This window comes from Doryrhamphus excisus, chromosome 21, assembly GCF_030265055.1.
Source record: "Doryrhamphus excisus isolate RoL2022-K1 chromosome 21, RoL_Dexc_1.0, whole genome shotgun sequence".
NCBI classification, from domain to species: Eukaryota; Metazoa; Chordata; class Actinopteri; order Syngnathiformes; family Syngnathidae; genus Doryrhamphus; species Doryrhamphus excisus.
The window spans coordinates 13,640,385-13,666,082 of record NC_080486.1 but is presented as its reverse complement, the minus strand read 5'-3'; the positions used below and the strand labels follow the sequence as shown (position 1 = coordinate 13,666,082).

Sequence of the window (25,698 nt, the reverse complement as noted above, 5' to 3'; positions counted from 1 at the left end):
TGTGAGGAGTCTTACGCAATCATAGCAGCCTCCCACGCTGCTGTTCCAATGGCGACTACGAGAGCCTCCGTCTTTTTTTAGCACACACCAGCTAATGATGACAGGTTCCATGATGCGTTTGTATGTACGTCAAACTGACCGCTGACCTGCCGCCACGCGGCCATCAACACGCTTCCTGCACGCCGTTTGTTGATGTCGTCGCCGCCGCGTGAAGACCTGCGCACCAAAGGTCATCATGGCGGCGTCTTACACTGGGAAACACAGTGAATGATTCATATGACGACGCAACACGGCGCTATTACACGGCGGCCCCGTGCAAAGGTTACCTAGCGTGTTTTATTGCTCGTCGAACAATCCTCATTAAGGCGTTTGCATTTGTCGAGTCTGACCGAGTCAACCTCAAAACGCCCACCAGGAAAATGAAACAAAAAAAGCTTTGCTGTGATTGGACACGTTTCCTTTCTTGTGTATTTACACAGAGACAGGCAGCTAGTTACGGATAATAAACAACGCACACCAACCCTGGAAGCTACGCTCTACCGTCACGTCTGTTTTATACTTTTCCATTTGTATTTGTACTTTTTTCATGTATTTTTCATACTTGTATCAAATCAATTAAATGTATTTGTTTGTTAAAATTACCTGGGTCATTAACACCCAAAATGACATGTCCAAAGTGTATGTTGGAGGAATATATTCATGCATGTTGTCAAGGAAACCAGCAAGGACACGATAACGGCGTGCAAATAATGCTTACGTTCCAATGAAATTTCAGGAAATTGTACAAAATAGGTATTTCAGTACCAGGTATTTCACTTCTACCAAGAAGGAAGATAACTCCTAGCAACACATAATACACAAAAATACTCTTTCATAGGTCACATTTGCAAACACAGGCACGGATATCGTTAGCATTGTCATCTGCAGTACCAGATTCCAAGTAAAAATACAGGAAATGTACCTGAAAGTAAAGGGCAAAATACGGGTGTTCCTGGTATAAGGGAGTGTTGACAAGTATACGTCCACCAGGTGAAGTTTTACCCATAAGAATCGGACTAAGTACTCAGTACAACGCATTTGCACCCTAATGACTCACTGCTGACCCCTGTGGATGACTGTGGTATTGCAACAAAAGATGCTAAACAGATGGCCAGCTCAAAAACATTCCGTGGCGATTCTACAATTCCTGACACAAGCAGTACTTTCCAGGAAAAACAGGCACACTGGATGCCGCCATGTTTGCTCCTTTGCTACGTCGTGTTTTTTTCTCCGCTGCAGAACACGGCGTTCGAGCACATGCAGAAGCGATGACAAAAGCAGGGAGGAGGCCAACTCCGGCTGAGCCCACACCGCTACGGAGGAGGCATGTCAGGCTGACTCACCGCATCGGCTCAGCCATGAATCAGTTTGGCTGATTTGGAAGGTACACATGACTCACACCAGCCAAGACGCCACGGCGACCAGGACAGACAAACATCATCTTCCAACCCGCAACCACGCATCCTCGCCGAATGGGAGCCGAGCGGTCCCTGACCGGAATCATCAACTTTGCCTCAATATGTCATATACTTGTTGGAATGAAGTTCTACATGGTTTGATTCGTTAATGTCAACAGTAAATTGACAAAGATGTCATTTCTAGTTGACGAGCTGTGGCACTTCCTCATTTCCAAAAGTGACGCCATCGCTCAAGTAAACTAGGGTAGCGGTGTACGAGACGGAGGACGCTTCAGTGGTGACAGCCAAGGTCTGTCAGTGGTTGACCGCCCACCCCCACCCATGTGCTTGCTTGGCTTGGTGTACCATCACAGCACTACCCTCGCTGGCATCCGTTCCATCAGGTTAACGCCCCCGCCGCCTTCCACAATGCGTCCCCCCCGGGTTCATCCAAACAAGAGCGAGATCATGTCGGATGTCTTGTGGGACACGGCTTCCAACGTTCCTCATTGGGGATGGAAATCGGATCGGGAGCAGTGGAGGCTTTTGTCATCGGTGATTACAGGTTCAGGTGCCCCTCCATTTGTGGTCCCAGCTGGTCCACATCGAGGGCGGGTCGGCGGAAAACCAATCCACTCACAGGATGGCTTGGTGGTAGGGTTCTTTCTAAATAGGCCAAATGTGGAGGGGTTCCTGGAGTTCCCCCGATGCTGTCATGGCAACCGACAGGGCAGTTGGCAGAATAATAAGAAGACGGTGAGGCCGACACGCCGCCTTCTGCTCCTGAGACGTCCCTCGGCGGGAAAGACTCAGGAGCGCGTCTCAAAAGGGCTATCATGTTGCACGGCACAAGCCAGCCGGCCAGACGGACATATTTGCTGACGGCCATGTCTGTTTTCGCAGGAAATCCAACACCATTGGACAATATTTCCAAAAAGTAGCAACAGGACATGAGATAGTGGAGAAAATCAGAAGATGTGAAGACCTTGGCGATCACCAGCGCTTGGTTGAAGTATATTTTGGGTCATGGTTTCATAGTGGTGTCCATGTGAGTCATCAAGCGTCACCCACGTCAACAAGCCACGGTGAAGGCCAGGCTGTCTGCGGAGGATGAAAAGGCCACTGTGGCTGATATAAAAGGCCCGGCACGCGCTATAAATAGACTCGCCCCGAGCCATAAGCATGACATAAGCACCTCCATCTTCCATTGTAGCCCAGAATGCTTCCTTTTTTAACTTCTCTTTTTATGGGGGCGCCGGGCCGAGCACATGACGCCACGTGCCCGTCCCAATCCGCCCAACAGACAGCACTCAAGGTCAAACTCAAGATTCACAACCAAGGAGAACTTTTATGGCATCCAGAAGGTCTACATGAGAAGCTCCCTGCTTACTAGCGTCAGTATTGTCACTATTGTGGCCAATCGTGAGGCTTCATTCATAACGTACCAGCAGATGAGTCGGCCGTTGTGAGGGTGGTCTTACCTTGAGTCACGTACGCACCTCGTTACATAGCCCACGCTGGCTGCTTGTGAGCGTGGACCTCCAGGTAGACCAAGGAAGCAGTCCAATGGCTGCAGGCGCCCCTGAAGAGTAAAACACCACAATTACACGCAAGAAGTCTTGTGCTGCTGTGATGAAGGCATCATGTCCCACATCATAGTCATGTGACCTCTCCTCCCATTCTGTGAGGAAGTGGTAAGTAGTTCTAAAGTTCAGAAGAAATAATTTTGAAGCTAACTGGTTAGCTCACTAGATTGTTAGCTCGCTATTTTGCTAGCTAGCGGCCTTCTCGAGTCCCTGCAGCATAAGAGTTTAGCAATGTGTTGTAAACAATGAACAACAGGAGTATAAAGATGACTATAGGGGTGCTATTTCATGTCTACAGGGCTCTAATAATGTATTTACATACAAAGTCATAAACAGGTTTTCTATGCTCTATTTATGAAGATTAGCACGTGTTAACATTGAATCCTGTATCACAGACATTCATTTACTGCAGTCGCTTCCGGAACCAAGTAACTGGAGTCCATGAGATCCAGGGCAGCATCAGAACTTTTGAAACGGTGCCCGTATGTGTATTGGAAAAAAGTCGACAGATTGAAAGTCCTAATATAATCCCACCACGAGGATCCCCTGATCACAAGATCCCGAGTCCAGGGTCGCTTGGCAACAACTCCCCGCTATTAAGACTTTTTCATGCATCACCATGTCTGCATTGATGTCACGGTTGCTGCGGCAACCATATGACCAAGACGCCGTAAGTCTTCACCACCTTTAATCTGTGAGGTTGTTTGTCATCGCCAGTGACGCCACGGTGATGCAGCGCTTCCAAGTATCACCTTGCGGACTACGCAAACATCCCAAAACGGACTTCGAGGCATGCTAGCCCCTCCCAGGACAGCCAATAACACGTCTGAAAGTGTTAGTCCGCATTTCTGCTGGACAACACATCCTTTGTGACATTCCGGTGTACTTCCCATTCCACAAGGAGAAATCCGGCCAAGATTTACTGTCCTATATTATTCCTCACTCCACTTTGTGTCAACGCCTGGCCCATTAGCGACTTTATTACACGGTCAAACGCCTGTTTAGATCCAAGAGAGTGACTTTACTCCCCCGTAGATTCCCGTTGGTGCGTACTTCCGCCCAAAAAAAAGACCGCCATAAAACATATTTACGAGAGCTCAGTCAACGGAAAGCCCGCTTTTTAGATTGTACTTGCGGGGGTGTCACAACAGCTTGTGACAAAATAGTCTTGTGGGCACCAGGCCTGGGATGAAAATGAATTATTCTCACAATAAACATAACGATACATAATATATGAAACATAACTTATATTGTTTATTACACCGTCTTTGCACAAACGCCTCGTCCCGTAAAGTGGTTGTTTTTTTGCTTTGAAACGACGTGTACTCCAAAAAAACTACAAGGCGCTGGTGTGTGACCTAACTTTCCAAATATTATGTCATTCCGTCTGCACGACAAGCAGCAGCAACACGGGAGCGAGGCAAGGAGGCCTCACAAGTTCCTGTCACCCTTCGGACCCGGGCGACGAGGTCACGACCCTTGGACTCAGGCTGTCCCGCGGCGACGGCTGCCCTTCTTGTGAAGAGCAAACACAGGGCGATAATGGGCCGGGGGGGGGGGGTCTGACATTGCTGACAATGTTGGAGAGCCGCTACAAAAGCGACACGGTGGAGATGGAAAAGCCCTCTCATGCTGAGGCTGCTCATTAAATATTCACAGTTTGTCCCGTTCCGCCAATTTATGTCGGACATTGTGAAATGAGATTGTCGCTGCGATGTGGCGGATATCGTCAGGAGCTCCTAAGCCTGGCTTTTTGAGGACGTTCTTTTCCCGGGAGCATCCTAACGAGCCCACCGCCATATTCCTCAGATAATCATGCAGACTTTTGGAAGGTTCCCTGGAGGGAGTGGAAACGCCGGTTATGTGATAATCTGTCTCGATCGCTTCCCTCGACAAAGATAATCCGTCTAGTTCACCGTGTACGCCGCCGCCTGCGTGCCCGGCAGCCTGGCTCAGGCGGCCAGCGGTGGGGCCCGGCGCACCGTCCCGGCAGGGAAGTAGGTGACGAACGCGGGGAGGGAGGGAGGGAGGGAGCGCTCCCAACGTCTGGCGGTGCCAAGGGCGTCCTGCCGACTGGGAAGCACGCCCAGAATGTGTGTACAAACTGAAAACAATCCGAGGGATCTTTTCCCTCGCGGGGAGTGAGGATAATAGTGGACTGTCTGTATAGGTGACAGGAAGCGAGGCAGCTGCTTCCTTTTCCTCCCCTCCTCTTGGAGAACAGTGGATTAATTCACTCAATTAAAGCTACTTACGGAGGAGGAACACTGAACCGTTGGCTCGTGCTCGTGGAACCTTGCCAAAGCTGCTGCACGCGTAGGATGACCATCCCAAACCCTGCCCACTGCCAGCAAGGGGCATAAGGGCATGCCCAGATCACCGCTTGGGTTGTTTTGGGTACAAAATGCAAAAAATAAAACATGTTTCTCATTCTACGCTGCTTCATCCTCATTAGGGGATATGCTGGAGCCTATCCCAGCTACACCCTGGGTACCCTGAATCAGTGTGCTGTAATTATCGTACATACCCGATTTGATGGTGCAGTCAAACATTGTAGTACAGTATCGCTGGTATTGCAGTTTTACCTTTAAATGAATTAGCAGCACTACAACTGGCCCCCCCACCTGGCGTGGTACACGGTACATGAGATAATAACGTAATCCCTGGTTTCCAGCCATTTTCTACACCGTTTGGCCTCACTAGGGTCGCAGGCTGGAGCCTATCCCAGGCTCCCCCTCCCCCCTTCATGGGTGACATAGGTAGGCCAAATGTTCCGTGGCTAAAATCTGATTACACGTACATGTACTGCTGTCCTACAGGACAAGGAGTACAGCATGTACAGTATGGTATTTGCAGGATGTAGTATTTGCATACTGGTGTACTCGGGAATGTCAGGGATGGGAGTCCGGCACAGACCGTGCTGCGACCGTGACGTCACGTGGGCGGCCTTTTCCTGTGCACTCAGCACCTTTTGCCCCTCCCCCGTGCGGCCCCACAGCTGCACATCACGGTGACCTCTGGCCAGCGTGGAGGATGTTGGAGGGGGGGGTAGAAAAGGATGAATAAGACTTGAGGGGAGAGGTGAGCGGGCGTGTTAACCTCTGTGGCGGCGGGAGCGGGAGGCGAAGTTGGCCGCAATATTTGTGTGTGAGACAAAAGAGGCGGGAAGGCGGCGAGCGTCTCACATGCTCCCCCATGTGAGAGCGAGGCGAGCGCCAGCCGGAGTTGCTTTATGTAAGAGAATCTCCGCCTGCGGGAGGCCTCTCACATGGTTTCAGTTGGTGCGTGTGGTCATCTCACACGGCATCTATCTATCTATCCATCTACCAATCTATCCATCCATCCATCCATCCATGCATCCATCCATCCGCTGCAACACTCTCTGCTTTGTTTGTGTGCGCCTCCCTTTTCCTTCTTCCTTCCCCCCTTTGCATTCCTGCTGCTGCTCAGCGCTTCACCCCAGGCTGCCAGGGCTTGCAGCTGCGATGAGGGAGGAACAGGCGCTACCGGGCTCAGAAGGCCTGAACACGGCTGACTACTAAGTGACTGTCGGCGGTCCGGGTCAAGTCTGCTGTTAGGGAGCAACTAAATGGAATTAAAACGTGTCGCCACTGCAGCATGGAATCACAGCTTGTCATGGAAACATGACAGAAAATGAAGCAGGACAAGGGATTTAGCATGTAAGGAGAGAATAACAGTTGTCTCCTGGTAATGAGCCCGAGGGGGGAGCAGTGCTGAGGGCTACCCCCCCCTCCCTGTTGCTTTTTGGAGAGGTTCATAAACAAATAACAGTTTTAAAGCAAAAGTGCACTTTCTTGGAATTTCCCCGTCATCCTTATCCGCTTATCCTCGCTTGGGTCACGGGGGTATGCTGGAGCCTATCCCAGCTGACTTTGGGCAAGAGGCGGGGTACACCCTGGACTGTATTTCCCTGGCGGAGCACTCTGACTTGACGGAATCTCATCACAAACACTAAGCCACCCCCACCCGAACCAAACTCCTCCCATGTAGCATGAACGGAAGCTAGAGGGGTTAGCTTAGTTTAGCAGAGCATGCTGGTGGGGCATAGCATGAACAGAAGCTAGAGGGGTTAGCTTAGTTTAGCAGAGCATGCTGGTGGGACATAGCATGAACAGAAGCTAGCGAGGTTTGCTAACTTTAACAGAGCATGCTGGTGGGGCATAGCATGAACGGAAGCTAGAGGAGTTAGCTTTGTTTAGCAGAGCATGCTGGTGGGGCATAGCATGAACGGAAGCTAGAGGGGTTAGCTTTGTTTAGCAGAGCATGCTGGTGGGGCATAGCGTGAAGGGAAGCTAGCAGGGTTTGCTAACTTTAGCAGAGCATGCTGGTGGGGCATAGCGTAAAGCAGGGGTGGGCAAATATTTGGACTCGAGGGCCGCATTGAGTTAACAAAATTGTCTGGGGGGCCAGAACATATATTTAACACACACACACTATTTTATGCTTATTATTTTCCTTGAATTATTTGTCTAATTTTATCTGTAAAAGTGTTATCCTATATCAGTTGTATGTTCTCATGTCCCTTTTTTAGGAGCACTTTAAACATCACACCACATCAAACTATGTCATTTAATTTGACAGTTTTGTTGTTTATTTTTTACTAAATCAGACATCCGACTTGCAAGTCATGTTGCCAGTTTGTATGTTAAAAGTTGAAGTTACTTAGAAAGCAACTGGCGGGCCGGATTCAAACGCTTGGTGGGCCGCATGTGGCCCCCGGGCCGTAGTTTGCCCACCCCTGGCGTAAAGGGAAGCTAGAGTAGTGAGCTTTGTTTAGCAGAGTATGCTGGTGGGGCATAGCATGAACAGATGCTGGCGGGGTTTGCTAACTTTAGCAGTGCATGTTGGTGGGGCGTAGCATGAACGGAAGCTAGCGGGGTTAGCTTACTTTAGTAGAGCATGCTGGTGGGGCTGTGTGTGTGGGGGGGGGGCATTGGGCTGGATGAGTATGTTATCGCCATGTTGTGTTTTTCCTCTTTAACATTAGCGAGCGCTTCCAATGTCCTTTGGCGACGTGCAAGTTGAGAGTAGATATAAATGATTTTCCCTGCCGACTCCTTGTGATGACTAGTAAGAGCACTTGTAAGGACTCCTTAGCAATTAGCCGGTAAAATGACCTGATTGGACACTTGAATGACAAAATATTATTGAGTCTGAACGTAGCGTCCCCTGGCTACCAGTCTTGCAAACAAGTCGGCCATTCAGATAGCCTTAACATCATTTAGTGCACACCGTAAACCTCACCACACAGACACACAGACACACATTCACCCCCCCCCCCCTCTTCTCTGGGGGCAGCTGGAAAAACACAAAGGAGAGAAGTGTGCAACTGGTGCGATAAAGCCTGGAACATCTTGGTATTCAAGCGTCAGCATTTAAAAAAAAACTGGAAGCACAATTAGGGAAGGGAGGGGAAGAGAGAGAGAGAGGGAGAGAAAGAGAGAGAGACACACACACACACACACACACACAGAGAGAGAGAGAGAGAGTGGAAGAACAAGTGTGCAGCAGTGCTGAGCGATTGAAAAAGTCCAGCTGCGGGTTGTCTTCAGGACACGACAACAGAGGCCATTCTGTTTGTCTCTTTGAGGAATGCAAATGATGAGACAGTGACAGCACTGATACGCAACAACAACAACACACAATGTGTGTTTGTGTCTCAGATGTGCATCACGCCAGCTGACATGCCTCCATCATGCGTGCACCTTTGTCTGGCATTCCTGAACACGCCACGTTGCTTAAAAGGCGGGGGCTTCGACCACAACAAAGAAGGAAAGAATCAGCCTGAAACGGCATAAGAGTGTACGTCCCCTCAATCACCCCCACCCCGCCTTTTCCAACAGTCCCAGAGTGCTTCCTCGACCTTAAACCTCCTCTCTGTTCTCACAACCCCCTGGGGAGGCGGGTGCAAAGTCTGCCGCCGTCTGGCTGTTCCCATGGCAACCACCAGGTGAGTAGACAGGCACGACGCAAACATGTGACCGGCTCCACATGCACAGGCGGAACATACGCGCCCTGATATTACTCACGAGTACACCGTGTAGTCTCCCGAAAAGGCGGACCCGGTCTGACGGTCCGTCTGTTTAACACACGCACACACACACACACACACACACACACACACATATACACATATACACACACATATATACACACACTAGCAGACTTGTAGGGGGCAACTGAGTCGTGTCACAGGCGCTCACATCAACGCAGTTGTGCTAGAGCAGCAAAAAAGGCGAGCATCAGCAGGAGCGTGGCGCACATGAGGACGAGAGGGGGGTGGGGGGGGGGGGTTGGTTAACACGACAAAGTCAGAACCAAAAGACAAAAGACGCTTTGTGTTTCCAACGCTAACATGGTGCACAGATGAAGAGCTAACTCCCTACTGATGCTGCACGTCAAAAGGTTGGCTAGCGTGACCTTTGATAGCGACCTTGAGCATCGTGGGTCGGTATCATAGAATGGCTTAACACTGGACAATAATCCCTAAAGGCTCAACAGACGTCTGGGAAGTCCGACAATACATCTACACACTGACGATTCACTCAATAGACGGCCATATTACTGACATGCCGCCTGATCAATACATGAATCAATGAGGGGCCAATAAGGGGCGGACCCCGGCCCTTTAGTTCCCTATTCATCTTCATTTGTTATCTTAGCAGGACTTCCTGGTCAATTGGATTCTTCCACGGGGAGGGAAGCGTGGCTGGCGTTGCGTGTGAGCTTCTCTCTGCTTGTTGCGTGGGGCTGGGCGGTGGGCGCCATGGCGTGGAGGTGGACGTCTGTTTTGGTTTCATCGCAGGGCGTCCATGTGATATTTTGGTGACGGGTACATCAGATAAACATAAGATGTACCCCAACATAACCTTGTACGCATGTTGGAAATCAACCAAACCAACCAACCAATGGGAGAACACTTGAGGCCCCTTTTCTTTGGTGCCACAGTTCCAAAAGTCACAGCCCCCTCGTTTGATTGGCACCATGAGATGTCGCCGCCCCTTTTCCGGATCCTGGCTAGGATTCCCAAACCAAGCTGACCTGCATCCCTCCTGGGGCCGCCCAACCCAAACACGGGCGTGCTGAGGAGCTAGCGTGAGTTCATGACAGCAGCGGCATTCCTTCACGATGTCATCACCGCCACCGCGAGCCGCCAGCCCAGCCGACGCAGGGTGACGCACCTGCAGTCATGTTATGTCACATGTTCAACGCCGACGGTCACGTGCCGGCGTTCCGTTGGAGGAACACTTTCCCCTTCATGGCAGAAAGTTCCACTGTTGACCTGCGGGCTCTCCCTACCGCCGAGGTCCTTTCTTGTGGAACACGACTCCAGAAAAGGCTGGATCACGTTGCTGTGGATTGCGTCCGTCTGCCTGCAGGCTCTATAAATAGTGCCTGTCAGATATTTTCAGTCCTGCGCTGAGCGCACTCTGTGGCTGTGCGGTGTATTAATAACCAATGTGACCGCAGTGGTGCTGCCTCAGGAGCGTCCGTGGGCAGGCTGAGAGGAACGCCACGAGAGCCGGAGCTCAGGTGACAGGACCTCAACCAGATTATGTCCAAACATCAGAATAAGTCAAAGCAGCCCTCATTTCTTCTGGTGGCTTTGACACAAAGTAGCGATCAGCGATGATGGTCGCCATCGGCAGGATTTCCGCTCCTCGTTCCGCCCAGCCCTCTTGCATGGCCAATGAGAGGTCAGCTTCAGGTAAGGCTGTGATTGGCCGCTCTGATTACCTACTAAAGGCCTATCGTTTACCTGCCACCTCAACAGGCCCAGATTGAATTAGCAGCCAGTCAATGCTATCAGACTGGGCTAATGTCCCAGGTGAGCACCGTGAGAAAGCAGATCTGCGGCACAACAAATCCGTCCAGACTCCAAACCCATAAAAGGTCAAGACAACCGGCCCACCGAGGCCCACCCAGGCCCACCGAGGCCCACCCAGGCCCACCGAGGCCCACCCAGGCCCACCGAGGCCCACCCAGGCCCACCGAGGCCCAACACACCCCAAGAAACATTGCTGTGATGCGGGTGCAAGGAACACTTCTCTGGGTTTACATTGATTCATTTCAGTGGTGTCCAAACTGCAACCCGGGGGCCGTTTGGGGTCATCTTTCAAGAAAGTGAGGCAGAATATTACCTAAATAATTGAATATTATCATATTCATTTGTAGAAGCTTAGAGTTGAAATATTAAAGAAAGAAAGTCATACTATCATGAGAAATAAAGAATAAAGATGCAACTTGGAGAAAAGTAGCTTGGAAAAAAGTTGAGAATAAAGAAGAAAATGACATGAAAATATTCCGGGATCAAGAGAAGAAAGATGGAGAAAAATATTGTTAATAATAATTAAAACAATAATTCCCCTCTTATCAGCCCAATATGGTGCACCCCTAAATCAGACCTCTCTCACAGGAAGAGACCATGGACGAGACCACCATGTGAGCAACTATCAACGAGCAGGAAGTGCTTGTGACATAGTAGAAGCAAGGTACTTGAAACATACTATTTGGACACTGAGTCTCCCACACACACCACAAATAGATTGCAGTCCTGAACGACTGCATGTCATGTTTAGGAGAGTCTACTGGTACAGCTGGTCTTTTCTTCCTTTGTTGTTGGTTTCTTCCAAGTAAAATGCGGCCACACAAGCAGTGCTCTGGTGTGTTTACACAAGATACAGTACATGCAGTATGTGCATATTTGACGTGTGGGGGGGGGGGGGGGGTCAGAACAAAGTGTCACAGTTGGAGTGATGAGATAAGAGGCGGCCTCTGGTTACGTTGGCTCCGTGTCTACAGGACATTCCAGAAGCGGCACACAGTGACGTCCCTGGAGGGGCGGGGGGGGGCACATTACAAAAAGTATGGCTGACCCACAGTCCAACCACAAACTTGTTTTCTGGCGTAGCGCTCACCTCCAGGCGGGCTTATTAGATGAAAGGGGAGCGAGCACACACAGGAGCAATCCATTCCAAACTAAGCAGATCCACCCTGGTCACCCCCCCCCCCAGCCCCCACCCTTTCCTCTCCCGTGTTGCTACGCTGCTGCAGTATTTTATGCTTGTCTTCTCTTTCTTCGGCTTCATAAATTTCCTCTAATGTCCTCATACACTCTCCCTGCGTGCCCTCCCCCGCCTTTCCTCCTCCTCTTCCTTCTTCCCAGAGCCCGGCCTCAGCTGGCGCCACGGCAGGGTCATGCGGGGTTCCGTGCACAGGAAGGGAATACGAAGCATGAATGAAGCACGCACACAAACGCTTCCTGCACAAAAAACACATACTTTGGACCGGCTGACGATTGTCTAAATGCACCCGAGGCGGCGGCGTCAACTCCCCGTGCTAATTATCTCCTGGCAACGTGAAAAACACTTTGCTAGTGGTTGGTGTCCTACGATAGCGCCGCTGCGTCCTGATGTGGCGCTGTGTGTTGACAGGGGGGCGGGGGGACAAAGGTGAGGCTGCGAGTACACAGCGTGCACGCAGGGCAGGAAAGCTGATATTCCGGCTCTTGACATGCATCCAAAGGGGGGGGGGGTCTGGCATGCTGGTGTGTTCCTTTCAGGAGTAGAACTGCAGAAAACTACCCAGTCTTCTTCTCCTAAAAGCTTTGCAATCCCGTCACGTCAGTGCAACCAACTCATGAGAGATGGGAATGCCGTGGACAGGTTGTGATACACATGGAACGCCATCATCTAGAGCAGGGGTGGGCAAACTTTTTGACTCGCGGGCCGCATTGATTTTACAAAAATTGACGGGGGGCCAGACTATATATTTTAAACGTATAATTCTAACAGTCCACCTGGAATGATTGTATCTGTAAAGGTGTCATGCAACCTGCTATATGTGCTTGTGTGCTTTTTTTCAGGAGCACTTTGTAAACAGCAGATCACATCAAATAAACAAATTGATTAAAAAAAAAAACTACCTAAACCATCAAAAGGTTGGCTAAAGCCATGATGTCAGGTTGTATGTTAAGTTTCAATGAAATACTTTGGAAAGAACGTGCGGGCCATATTTAAACACTTGGCGGGCCGGATGTGGCCCCCGGGCCGTAGTTTGCCCACCCCTGATCTAGAGTTTTCCATGTCAGGGAATTGTTTAGGCTTCAAGGGAGATCATGATGAGAATGCAGCATGGAAGCAAGCTCAAGCAGCAGGGTAAGAACGGAGATGCATCGTTGCAACAGCATGGAAACATCCTGTTGAACAAGAGCCGTGTTTGGTACATGTACACTTCATGTACCCCCCCCCCACCCTGATGCTCAGCTATGCCGTCACCCTCCTGCAGGCGTGCAGCAAAACGCTGGCCTCCAAAAGCCCTCAAAGCAGCTTAGAGCCTCCGGCCGCCTCCACTGCGGCCACACGTGTGAAACGTGCGCTCCTGCTGACACACAAACACATGCGGGGCGAGCCCTCGCCACGGTCTGTGCAAGACTAATGAGGAGGGCGGGGCCTGTTGCAGCTCGGTGTGACCGGAGAGGGGAGGGCTTAGGGCCAGGTCACTCCCACTCAGCTGTACCGAGGCACGTTGCTCCTCAGCCAGCCCCCCCCCCCTGCCCTCCACACCTGCAGAGGGACACACTTCTCATGTTGCGTGCATGTGGAGGGTGTTCCCACCTCATGGCTGGCGTGTGCTGCAGAAAGCACAACTCTCCTCGGTGCAGCAAAGATTTTTCCTAATGACACATTGATTTCCACTTGCATGCAGCACCGAGCACAAACGTGCTAAGCTAGGCTTCTTTTCTGTTAAACATCCAGCTTGGTAAACAATGAAAGTGAAAGCTAGTGACTACAAGCCGCCTTCTTGGAACAGGACGAACACGCATTCGTCTTTTTCGGCACTGCCAAGCACGGCGTACAACACTCGATAGGGGAGCGTAGACGCTGCTTTTCCACAGTGGATGAGCTCACTGACGTGTTCAGTGTCACTCGTAGGAGAAGTATGAATCACACACACGCTGCTGAGTCACACACACACACACACACACGCCTTGTGATGTCATAATGCTTATTATTATCATCATCATCATCACGAGCAGCCATGTGAGGAGTCAGGTGTGTCTATGTGTGTGTGTCTACTTGTGTGTGTTTGTTTACTAGCTGGGGCTGACCTGAATGCTCCTGCTCCTCCACTGCTTGGCCTGGGCTAACCTCACTGCTGCACGTTGCACATCTTTATCCTGGTCTTTTGCGCCCTCTGCTGGCTGACGAGGGTTCTACCGCAGACTCCTCCGACAGCGTCGCCGCTCTGGATGGAAGCCTGTGGGGGTTGAACACGGGTCAATGGAAATGTTGGCAAAGACGTTCCACTGTCAACCTGTGACCATCATACATCTGTTATTGTAGTTGTATTTTAATTTTAAGTACCAAATACGTAAAGCACTGTTGCAGTTATTTTTTAAATACGCTTACGTGTCACTCAAGTGTAAAAACAAGTTAGCCACCTTTATTTTGGTAAGTGTTTTGCTCAAACAAGGTTAGATGAGGTTGCTGAAAAATCTCCTCCCCCATCTCGTTTTTGTTGTTTTTTGTAGTAAAAACAGAAAGAGGCCCCTAAAGTTGCCGTTAATAAGACTGCACACTTGACAGTCCAAAGGCGGCACATCAAATATCCCTTTCATGTGTGCAGGCCCTGAGAGGCCGCCCCATGAGGGACGGGTGGGGGCTCCAGTCAGAGGAGGGGGGGGAGGTGGACCGGAATGAATCTCTCTTTTTTTGCCCTGGGGGTGAGTGCTGCTTGCTAGCTGCTTTCTTTGTCCGAGGACTTATTAACGCAAAGCCAGAGGAAAGACAGAAGCGGCCATTGTGTCTCCGAGCTCCACTGCACGGTGTCACGTTTGTGTTTTTTCCACTGATGTGAAGCACTACAAATAGCGGGAATACCATAGCGTGTCAAAGGTCACTCGAACAGCAGGAGGAGGTTTCGACATAACAATTGTTGAAAGAGCGGTTGTGTTGGCTTTGTCTTGTTTTGCTGCCCCCCGGTGGCCAAACATAGACTGCACGTGTCAACTACATAGCTTTGTATTCATGTGCAGTGTAACTCCTCGCCACAAGATGGTGCTATAAACCAGCAAGAAGGGTCCACTCCAAAACTGATGCTGCTGTAGTCAAACGGCTCCAGTTGACAACCAAACAAATCAAAGAAGACCACCATCGGCTAGCATAGACCACTGGTAGTGGTTGAAGAGAACAGATTGGACCAAAAATGTCTATGTATTCCTCAATTACAAGTTAAACTGCATAGAAATTGTCACACAGTAATTAATAAATGGAATGTTTTCATAGTTACAGCATAGAAAACATGTTTACGACTTTCCAAATATGGGTATTAACATTTGTAGAGCCCTGCAGACATAAAATAATCATAACTGGTGCACATGTGCATATGCAGGACGTAGTTTACGTACTCAAAGCAGGGTGAGGCCGGGCTATAGTACATCCGAATGCTATTACCCCACCATGGCAGACGGCACCTTGAAGCTGAACTCGTGTCAAGAAAGATTAGCATATCACGGCTGTAAATGTGTACTGTGTGCGCATGGTGGCTATCTTGCACTGTAAACTAGTCAATGTGTAACGACCTGGATGAGGAAGCCCAACCCCTCCCTCCACGATCATATCATGCAGCATCACTTTCACATTCACTCGCCAAGGTTACGTCTGGCAACGCCAAGATAAGATAAAAATAAACAATGCAACCTTTCATATTGTAGCCGTCACGTAGATTTTTAGCATACTGTACGTGAAGAGGTAACATCGCCGAATGCAGTCAGCCGTAAGCAGGACAGAAACGGACTTTGATCACATAGCTTCACGACCTGATTCTTGTGACGTTACGGAAGGACTTTGGATCGTCTCAGGGAGCAGACACTGGACCAAAATCTCTGAAGGTAAGGTTCTCTACCTTCAATAGCTGACAATTGAGCATAGCATGTAACCATTTCCATGACATCTGGCACAGGTTTAGCGTTTCACCGTCACAATCTGGGACACCAGCAATCGCCATGGAATGGAACAAGATCACACGAAGCCAGTCCCTAAGAAGCGTCTCCACGTCCAGGACAGACACAAGGCTGCTCAGCAGGACGGTGTCCGTGACCCAGTTGGTTTCAAGGTTGAAGAAGCGGTTTTCTGATCGGTCACGATATGCAAGATGTGCATCCTTAACGCAACCTTATGACCCAAACAGATACCAAGATGACGCCGCCTCAAAGGGAAACGCTGAAAGGGATCAGAAGCCATCGGTTGAGCAGGTAAGCTTTCACTTTGGAACTCAATCAGGTGCTTCTCTATGAAGTCTATAAAGCACATGCATGTGTCCTCATAGATATCCGTAACCCCCCCACCTGTCAATGGCCCACTGCAAGGCAAGAAGCTCCAACTGAAGCCACCAATGAGCAGAAACCACAAACAAGAACCCACTGAGACTCAAACCACTTTAAGCCGCAGTAAGTCCACGGGGAGCCTTCAAAACAACACAGAGTCCATCGTGGCCCTGAAGGCTCGCTTTGAGTCCATTCCGGCACCAAACAAGCCGAAGAGCGGCGTCAAAGCGGCAGACGTCCCAACGCCGTCCAAGGAAGCCAAGTCAGCAATGAATGGAGAGATGGAAGAGTTAAAGAAGCGGAGGACTCCTCGTGCTTCAGTGAACCAAACCAAAAGTGATGCAAAGAAGGACAATCCGCCAGAAAAGGTGACTACAAGCCGTCGGCTAAGGCGCCATGAAATGTAACTCAAACAACTCCAAACCTTTGTATGTTCCTGTCCGGGCTCTGGCCAGGTGTGACAGGTCGTATCGCTGAACATTTACTTATTTGTTTAGGTGGTGAGTCGGGCAGAAAGAAGGACGACAACTGGAGGAGGTGAATTTGAAAGAACGGTAGCCTGTGAATCTGGTGAGTATGACACAAAATGATATTCCAGATTCAAGTCAGAAATTAATATGTGGTTCCATGTGGTTTGGATGGAGGGGGCTCATTAATTCACCCACCTGTGTTTGTCATGACGCATTATAAAAGCATATGTTTACCTTTGAGGATCTTTGCACCCTCATAAAAATAATAGATTGACAAAAAACGCACCACTTCCTGGTGTAGTTGCTTTCTCGACCAAGAAATCACAATGGGCTGTTCAAAGTGAGAAAAACTCAAATCCTAAAAACACGGACACGCGAGTCTTCAAAAGCTAAATATTCCCTGGACAGCCCGCTGACTCTGGGTCAGCCCAGTGAATGAAGGGGAAGGGGCAGTGATTGACAGCTGGTGTGTGAGCACGGTGGGCCACTCCAGTGCGGGACAGAAATAGTCGTCCAGCCAGTCCAGAATAAGCGCAGGGGAGTGGGTGGCGGTCAGCTGTCACTACGGGGCAGGAGTTGCGGCTAGCTTGTGAGCGCGGCAAAGACGTACCAGCGGAATACGACTGGAGGACGCTCATACAGACAGGGATAGAGGAAGCAGAAATGGGAGCGGTTTGTTGGTGGTGAGTAGCGTTTCGTGTTGTGTTGATCCAGATACTGCATGCATATCAGTACAGTACAGCTTGGATGTTTTCATGAAAAACCACTACCACAACGTATAGCAGCCTCCGATTGCTTATTGGAATGTGAATTCCGATACATCAATTGTTTAGAGCATTACATCTTGGCTAAAAACATTGCCGCCGTTCCATGCTTAGTCAACAATGACTTGACTTGTCCTTCAGTATGTGTGTCAGTGGAGTCGAGTATCTCCCTTCCCACAGCAAGTGTTATATTTTTAACTGTGACGCATAGCATAGCAGCTGTCACAATGAAGCTTGGAAAGCGCCGTATCCAAAAGCGTAACAGCGAGAATGGATTACTGCGACCGTTCCGTTCTGATGGCGGCGGCGGCGGCGGCGGCGGCGGCGGCGGCGTCATACCTTCCTGTACGAGTGAAGCCGTGTTGTGTCTGCAGATGAAAAGCGGCGGACCATTGCTGACTTCAGGGAAAACGCCTTCCTCCCGGAAAAGGAGAAACTGTGCGTGTCAGTCAAAGCTCTGTCTGCTATCTACCTGTCCAAGGTGGAAACTCAGGAAGCGAAGCAGACACCTTTAAAGGAGGTAACTATCTCCCAGTCATCAAGAGTTTATGCTAGCCACTGATAGGTGTCCGTTCATGAACTAAGCTCTTGGAATAAGCGCTAAATCAGGGGTGCTCATTAAGTCGATCGCGAGCTACCGGTCGATCGCGGAGGTGGTACTGGTCGATCGCTGGTCGATCGCGGCGTGACATTAAAAAAATATCATCCCAGCATCAATGCCGTCACTTGATTGATATACAGGGCAGCCATTCAGATGACAACTGAATGTTGCCCTTCGGGCGACCAATCAAATCAAACAACGTCTCTAAGTGCAGCAGAACTTACGATGTCAGCCTATCATCCATCCCCGTTACTTGATTGACATACAGGACAACCAGTCAGATGACAACTGAATTTTGACCTTTAGGTCACCGCTCATGCGTAAACAACGATGCAAAGTGCTAAGCTAGTCGGCGAATTGCGAGATTTTAAAGCCCTCGCTAAAGTTTATGGTCACTAAAATGAGTGAAGGAGCTGGACCAAGTAAAAAGGCAAAAACTGGACCAAGTAAAAAGGCAAAAAACATATCACTTCCATACGGATATGGAATATTATACGGATATTGTGATACGGATATTATCCATGACTGATAAACATTTGGAAGTGTGCTTGAGGCTGGCTATCAGCAGCTACTGTCCGGACTATGCATCCCTGGCTGGTTCAATTCAGTGCAAGTCATCAAAGTAAACTCAGGTAATTACAAAAAATGTTAATAGTTAATTATGTGTGTTTTGCAATATTGGCTCATTTGGTTATGTAAGGTACATCAACATACATTGTACGTACAAATAAATAGATGTTTTGCATTTTTGTAGTGAGTAGATCATTTTTACTCATTTTAAAAGTAGCTCACATGCTGAAAAAGTGTGAGCACCCCTGCGCTAAATAATTGACCCTCAACTCTGGACTACAGTCGTCCCTCGCTATAATGGCGGCTTTTTCCTTTTTCGGATGGCAAGGTTTATATAGCGTGCCGTTCTGTTCTGACAGCTGCAGCCTGTACACAGGATGTACAGTTATTTATTTCTTTTTAAATTTGGCGGGTGTAGCTTCTATCCAGGTGCGTTCAACGGTCCGGAAATTACAGTACTTTTATTACACATTAACATTAAATGCTTTTGTTTTTGTAAACCGGAGCATGAGCGTCTTTCTGTTTAGCAGGCAGCAGATCCGTCATCTGAAGCAGGGAGGCGATCGACGCTAATGAGGGTAAGTTCCAGATTCACGTGATTTGGCACGACCGTGTGTGTGCGTTGGATTTGCATGGTCATGACCAGGCAGGTTTCCGCATGGTTTGTGTTCAACGACTAAACCGTCAGTGGTTGGATTCCCACACAGCTGTGCCTTGCGTTGGACTTGGGCTAACAAACTGACAATGTGCATCCAAGGTAATCTCTCTGGGTGTCTGGAGCATGGTGCTAAATATCTCCAAATCAGACGTACCAAACGATGAACGCATCATTTTGTTCTTCAAAGATGGCCGAAGACGCCCCGCTAAGTAAAGATGACCACCTCGGACGTCAGCTCGGGACGCGGCCACAATCCCAGAGTGCCAAAGAAACCTTGTTCCACCAGCGTCAGAAATGCGAGCTGAGGAGACTCTTGAAGCACACGCATCCTGAGCTCACCATGCTGGACAAGGTGGTGGATGAGGAGCTTGCTGAGGTCTTCAACTCAGACTCCGAGGTGACAGCTGATGAAAGCGGATACGAGGGAGAGGTCCGCGCCAGACGCCTGATATTTGAGAACTGCGACCCGAGTGATAAAGTATCAGCTTCCAACCCCAGGATGCGCACGGCTGAGGAGACGCTGGAGACAAGGAACCTCAGTAAAACATCAGCTGTGTTTCATCAGCCAAATGAGAGGTCAAGTCTCGCTCAACCAGTCTTGGACTCTGACCCAAGACTAGCTTCTAGCCCGGATATCGACATAGAGCACGAGGAGGAGCCTACAAGAATAGACGTACAAGCAACCAGAAGGATGTTTGAGAGCCAGTGTGTGGAGACATCTCAGCTAGATCTCCACAACAAGCCCCAGTGTAAAGTGTCTACCACGGGGTCAATCCAAGAACAGCAAGCCCACAAACCAAGACCATGCAGCGCTTCCCACAGCCCAACGCTTGGCGGTCATGAAGAGGAGGAGGAATCTCAGGACAGTATAAAAACCAGGTTGGCACTGATGCAGAACAACCCATTCATCTCACAAAACGTAGAACATTCCTACGTTCACACAAGGAAAGCAAATCCAGCAGTAGAAGATGTTCCCTCTAAGGTTAAGGACAGAGCCCATTTATTCGAGTCAATGCCGTTTGACAGAATCCGACAGCAGAACAAGGATGAAGTAGAAACCATGGTGGAGACCCTCAAGGAATCCCTGCACTCTCTCCATGGCTTCAACGTCATTCATGCCGACGGCTCCATCATTGAGGCGAACGAAACCATGCGAGCCAAGAAGGCCAAGTACTTCATATCACAAAGCGGACCTGAGGTGAACTGCCAAGAGGTCTCTGAGGGCAATTTCCAGAACTTCATCTTGCGTGTGCTGCCCCGAGCAAACCTGAAGCCACAGGTGACGTACCTGAAGGAGGCCTGTGATGGAACCGTGAGGAGCTTGATGCTAAACGTGCCCGTGCACCAAGACCAGGACTGTAAGACTGCCAATGTGCTTCAGCTTATTGAGGATGTTCTGAATGAAGATAACTCTCTGAGGAAAGGAGTCATCATCCAGGAGCCTACCAGCAGATCTGAGGACGTCATGGTTTATTCCCTTTATAAGTACAGTCATAAGGAAGATGTGCGACAATATCATCCTCTACAGGGGCGTTGCTCAGACACAAAGTCCCTAGTCGTCTCTTCAGATAAGACCTGCCAAGGACCCATCAGTCCTGAGGTCAAGGGGAACGTCCAACTATTCAGAAGCTGTATTGAGAGGGGAGAGCTGGAGTATCTGAAAACTCTTCAGGCAGAGTCGACGGTTGAAGAACAGACGACGGGACAAAGCAGAGAGATGGATCTTGAACAGAGAGGCGAGGTTGCAGATGAGAGTTCTCAAGAGTGGGCACCGGTGGATATGAAGAGGCTGAGAAGTATATTCTCTGGAGACCAAAAACCAAGCCAACCGAGACAAAATATTGACAAATCCACAAGTTCTCCAGGACCAAACGTGACAGCCAATATGGCTGCTGATGTCCCCCATCCTGGACACGACAAAGAGTGCAACACTAAAGCTCATGAAGAACCAAAAGACGCCATCGGTCTGTTGCAGTTTGACACACCTTGTGGAGACACGGTCCTCCAAGCTGAATCCGTGGAGGCGGTAGACAACTGCGAGATCTCCAAGCTCCAAACTGCCATCCACAGCCTCCAGCAGGCCACAACTGAAGCCAGATCTTTACATCAATTGTCGCAGGAGAAGCAGCAATCTGGAGAAGCGGTTGACTCACAGGAGATGCATGCAGGACAAACCACACCACCCAGAGACTGTGGCCAATCAGAAGAGACGGTCTTGAGCATCAATTCGGGTCCAGATATTCAGGATGTTGCTTCTGAGGAAATCCACAAAGGTGAGGAGGTCCCAGAAAAACACATCCCAGCTGCTGTGGTCTCCAAAGATGCTTCAGAAGCATCCTCACAGCCACAGGAAGAGGAACATGTCCTTCAGGGGAAACTGAAAGCAGCCTTGGATTCGCTGGAGAGGTCCAACATTAACGTCACTCAAGGAGATTTCAGAGCGGCAATGATTTACCGCAACTCATCAAAACCTCCTCAAGAAAGACCGAAAACCGATGCGGTTTCTGGTCAGAAGACAGTCAACCAAGACGTCTCAGCAACATTATCTCCTTCAAGTCAACATGAGGTCAGAGAAGAAGGGAAGCTCACTGCAAACGCAGAGTCTACAAGCAAAGACAAATCACAGAAAAGCAGACGGACTGTTGGACCAAAACCGGCCATCCCTCCAAAACCTGAACACCTGAAAGTGAAAGAACCCAAGAGACAGTCGACAAATTCAGAGAAGCAAACGGCTGAGCTTTGTCACGGAGGAAACACAGCTCATGTAGATCAACATGACAAGGATTTGTCTCACAGAAACGCCGGTGTGGTCGTAGAACAAGATGGAGGGGATCAGGGAAGACCTGCTGGGAATGAAACACGGTCACAAACATCTCAGGAAATCCACGTCTTTGTGAACAAAGACGACAAAGACATGAATCTCCAGGAGAGACGCACACAGGACATGAATGAAGGTGAAGCCCACGTAGATGTAGATGAGGTCTGCCACCAGTTTGCCAGTAAAACGGCTCCTCCAAAGAGGAAGCCACCTGTGAAACCCAAGAGAGTGAAAATAGCTCAACCTGAGGACAAACCCGAGGTGGGACAACCTCCTGGACTCAGCCAGCCGTGTAGTAATCCACCTGGACAAAAAGACGAGCGGATAACTGGAGAAGACGCCAAGGTCGCCTTGCGGCCAAAGAAGGGAAGGACGGAGACCGAGGACGAGCGGAGACAGCGCCTGTCGGTCCACATGGACGAGATCATGCGGGGCAACATCTCGGCCGCCATGGAGATCTTTGACAACTTGCGAAAGCAGGAGGAGCTGCAGAGCATCCTCAGTCGAGTTGAAGAAATCGAGGAGGACACGAGCAACGTTGATGTCAGGTCACTGAGGAGAGTCTTCGAGGACGTCCCCGACTGGGTTGTCCACAGCAGCAAGAAGAAAGACACGCCGGTGAAGACGGAACACAAAGAGGAGATGCCGACACTAGCCGAGAGCAAGTCCTCCATGGCTCACGTTTTTGGAGATCTGGAAAGAGCCAGCGAGGAAATCATGAATCTCAAAGAGCAGACATTAGCAAGGCTGGTGGACATTGAGGACGCCATCAAGAAGGCCCTCTATTCTGTCTCCACGTTAAAGTCCGACTCGGACATAGCTGGCCTCTCGTGCCTGTTTAAGGAGTCACTCGGATCTTCTGCTAACATCAGCAAAATAAGCATCGGCTCAAGCAAGACTAAACAACTGCAAGAACAAGAGGGCTCCACGGCGCCACCTGGTGATCACAACCTTGATAGAAGCCCACATCCCACAAGGAGTCCCACATCTTCACCTGCTTTCATCTCCATCCAGTCAGCGGCGAGAAAGTCAGACAAAGCGGAGCTGGCGTTGCCTCCAGAAGCCAACATCTGCCCAACGTGTCAGCACAGCCAAAAACCAGAGGAGACATTCTGCACCACCACGATCCTTCAATGCAGTCCTGGTCTGATCAGGAAGACAGACAGCAGCAAGCAGGCCCGCTGCTCGCCACAGCGAGAGATCAGCGTCCTGGAGGTGCACACTGACCTCCAGGGGAGCGCCAAAACCATCACAGAAAACTACGAGAGGACGGACGCCTGCGGTAACAGGATTTACTCGTCAAAAACCTCCACCGTGGTCACCGCTCAGACCCAAAACGCCACGCCCCCCACAGGCCAGGCAGAGGTCAGGCCGGCCGTGCGTCAGATTGCCACGTATCCCGAGATTATGCTGCCTAGCAACAACTACGGTCACTGATTCCAAACTGTGGCACCGATGCGGTTGGGTACGCAAATCAGGAAGTCGCAGTCCTGCTCTCATGTTGCCGTGCTGGGATGGATTTGTCAGTTGTTTTTGTTTTCTTTTTTGACATAAAAAGCGTCTAAAGCGCCCGATTGTCTCGCTTGTCTCATCAGTTTCGAGCAGCGCGTCCGGAGATGTGCTCGGCCTGTTTGAAGCCCGTTTATCCCATGGAAAAAATGGCGGCAGACAAATACATTTTTCACAAAAGTTGCTTTTGCTGTAAAAAGTGCAAGAAAACTCTGAGGTGAGATTTTCATTCAATGAAATCAGTCGCAATCAATGCAAAGTTCAAAGGTCACGGTGATGCTAATCATTCTGTATTATGGTAATACTCAATTGTAATATGGCTTGCTATCACTGGCTATCGCCCACCGCTAAAGCAAAACAAAAATGGCTGAAAATCTGATTCAAGCTTGTACATGTGATTTTTATTCTTCTTTACACTTGGCTTCAAACTAATCATTTTGATCATGCAATGGCTCAACAACTACTTTTGTTAAAATAAAACATCTAAATACTAGCTCAGATTGATTAAAGACTGTTGTGCTTTGAAGAGTTTAACTGCACAATTAAACGAAAGTGCAAGGAAAACACCAAATTCATGTCAAATGGAATCTGTTACATCACTTAGCAACAACTGCTGGGGTGTTAACTAACCTGGGCCTCCAACAGACAATTTCATCACTCATTAGTAAATCACAGTTGATGACACTTACCTGTTAAGCTTTTCCAAAGATGATTTAAGGCCTGGGAAGTCAGTGAAAGCAGCTTTAGGTCACCAAACTGTTTAAAGCATACAAGAAAGAGCTTAGAATCAAAGCAGCAGGAAACTGGAAATACATGGAGGCGGCCATTTTGCACCAACCAGGAAGTGAAAACCAGGAAATTATTGTTTTTCCTCACTCATAACAACATCGCCGTCATCTAGGCCTTCTTAGCTGCGTTTTAAGAGCTAAAACTAGTCGTTGTGAGGAGCGTGTCACTGAAAGGATGGCATAGCGACAGGTGAAAATTGTCTTTGAGCGCTCTGTTAGCATAGCCAGAGCTAACCGTGTGTACTGCAGGGGTGCGTTCAGCGCCGGCAACTGTTGCCTTGTTGCTACATGAGCAACACTTTTGAGGTGAATGGTTTTAAGCAACAGTTTCATCAGCTAACTTAGAGAAAGACCTTTGAAAGTGAGTGTGTGTGCAATTAAACATTTGCGTGATTGATTAGCCTTTTTGTGATTATTTTTGTTAGTATTATAAACACCTATGAGCGGTATTTATTGCACGCTAATCCTAATGATCTGAATCTGTCGATCCCGAATCATTTCGATCCTGATTCTATGTAATCCACAATTCAGCAATCTGGAATCAAAACCTGTCTAGTCAGTGGACACAAAGAAAACATGTAACAAAACTTCTGCTGCTTTATAGCGTGTTCAATTACACACCTTTACATGGGGAGTTCTACTGCATATTTCACTACCAACAACTGTTCCGGAGAAGCGGGAACTACGACGAGGGCTTCGGACGCGCTCAGCACAAAAACCGATGGCTTTTAAAGACCCCCCAATGAAGGCCGAGATCGTCCTCTGGGATCGTGTGAGTCGTCTTTGTCCTTCACGATGACACATCACGGATTCATCTTCCATCACCTTTCTTTGTTCCTCTTCTTCCTCTCAGTGGATGGCGGCTGACGACATTCATCCTGAGATGGAGGAATCAATCCAACCAAAAATATCCCACTCAAATGTCCCTGGGATATTTCACATTTAGGAATTTTGTCTATTTTACTTTGAGTTTCACGTTTTTTTTTAGGTTCTTTTACGCCAGGGGTGTCCAAAGTGCGCCCTGGGGGCCATTTGTGGGTTTTTGCATTGATATGATTTAACAAGAAAACGAAAAAACAACAAAATTGGACAAAGTCATTTTACAAGAATAAAGGTAAAATATTAAAAATGAAGTTGTAATTCTAATTTT

At 49.1% G+C, this 25,698-nt stretch overlaps 1 protein-coding gene and 1 long non-coding RNA gene across 6 annotated transcripts; one reads left to right on the top strand and one right to left on the bottom strand.

Moving 5' to 3' along the window:
• Window positions 1–505: 505 nt before the first annotated feature.
• On the bottom strand, window positions 506–25,604 carry LOC131108790 (uncharacterized). The gene is made up of 5 exons (XR_009120539.1): window positions 25,170–25,604; window positions 24,450–24,516; window positions 14,154–14,302; window positions 2,918–3,018; window positions 506–2,537 (listed from the first exon to the last, which is right to left on the bottom strand). It is a non-coding gene; the product is annotated as an uncharacterized LOC131108790 (long non-coding RNA).
• On the top strand, window positions 15,669–25,301 carry LOC131108788 (xin actin-binding repeat-containing protein 1). 5 transcript variants are annotated; one of them, XM_058060111.1, is made up of 9 exons: window positions 15,669–15,935; window positions 16,007–16,159; window positions 16,235–16,298; window positions 16,373–16,738; window positions 16,868–16,940; window positions 17,979–18,124; window positions 19,306–19,353; window positions 19,621–23,977; window positions 25,153–25,163. In XM_058060111.1, exons 2-8 carry the CDS (start codon window positions 16,050–16,052, stop codon window positions 23,686–23,688), a joined length of 4,875 nt encoding a protein of 1,624 aa, XP_057916094.1. In that variant the 5' UTR covers window positions 15,669–15,935; window positions 16,007–16,049; the 3' UTR covers window positions 23,689–23,977; window positions 25,153–25,163. The 5 variants fall into 5 exon arrangements, 3 of the variants coding, with proteins under 3 accessions (XP_057916094.1, XP_057916093.1, XP_057916095.1); XM_058060110.1 differs by having other exon boundaries at window positions 19,303–19,353; XM_058060112.1 differs by lacking the exons at window positions 15,669–15,935; window positions 16,007–16,159; window positions 16,235–16,298; window positions 16,373–16,738; window positions 16,868–16,940 and adding an exon at window positions 17,407–17,523 and having other exon boundaries at window positions 19,303–19,353.
• Window positions 25,605–25,698: the final 94 nt, after the last annotated feature.

What these genes read in the sequence shown, in the direction of transcription:
- LOC131108788 (XM_058060110.1), top strand. Translation starts at nt 16,050, where the DNA reads ATGGAATGGAACAAGATCACACGAAGCCAGTCCCTAAGAAGCGTCTCC. An exon ending in AGGACAATCCGCCAGAAAAG is followed by an intron (nt 16,739 to 16,867) that starts GTGACTACAAGC and finishes TTATTTGTTTAG; the next exon opens with GTGGTGAGTCGGGCAGAAAG. An exon ending in GGCGATCGACGCTAATGAGG is followed by an intron (nt 19,354 to 19,620) that starts GTAAGTTCCAGA and finishes TGTTCTTCAAAG; the next exon opens with ATGGCCGAAGACGCCCCGCT.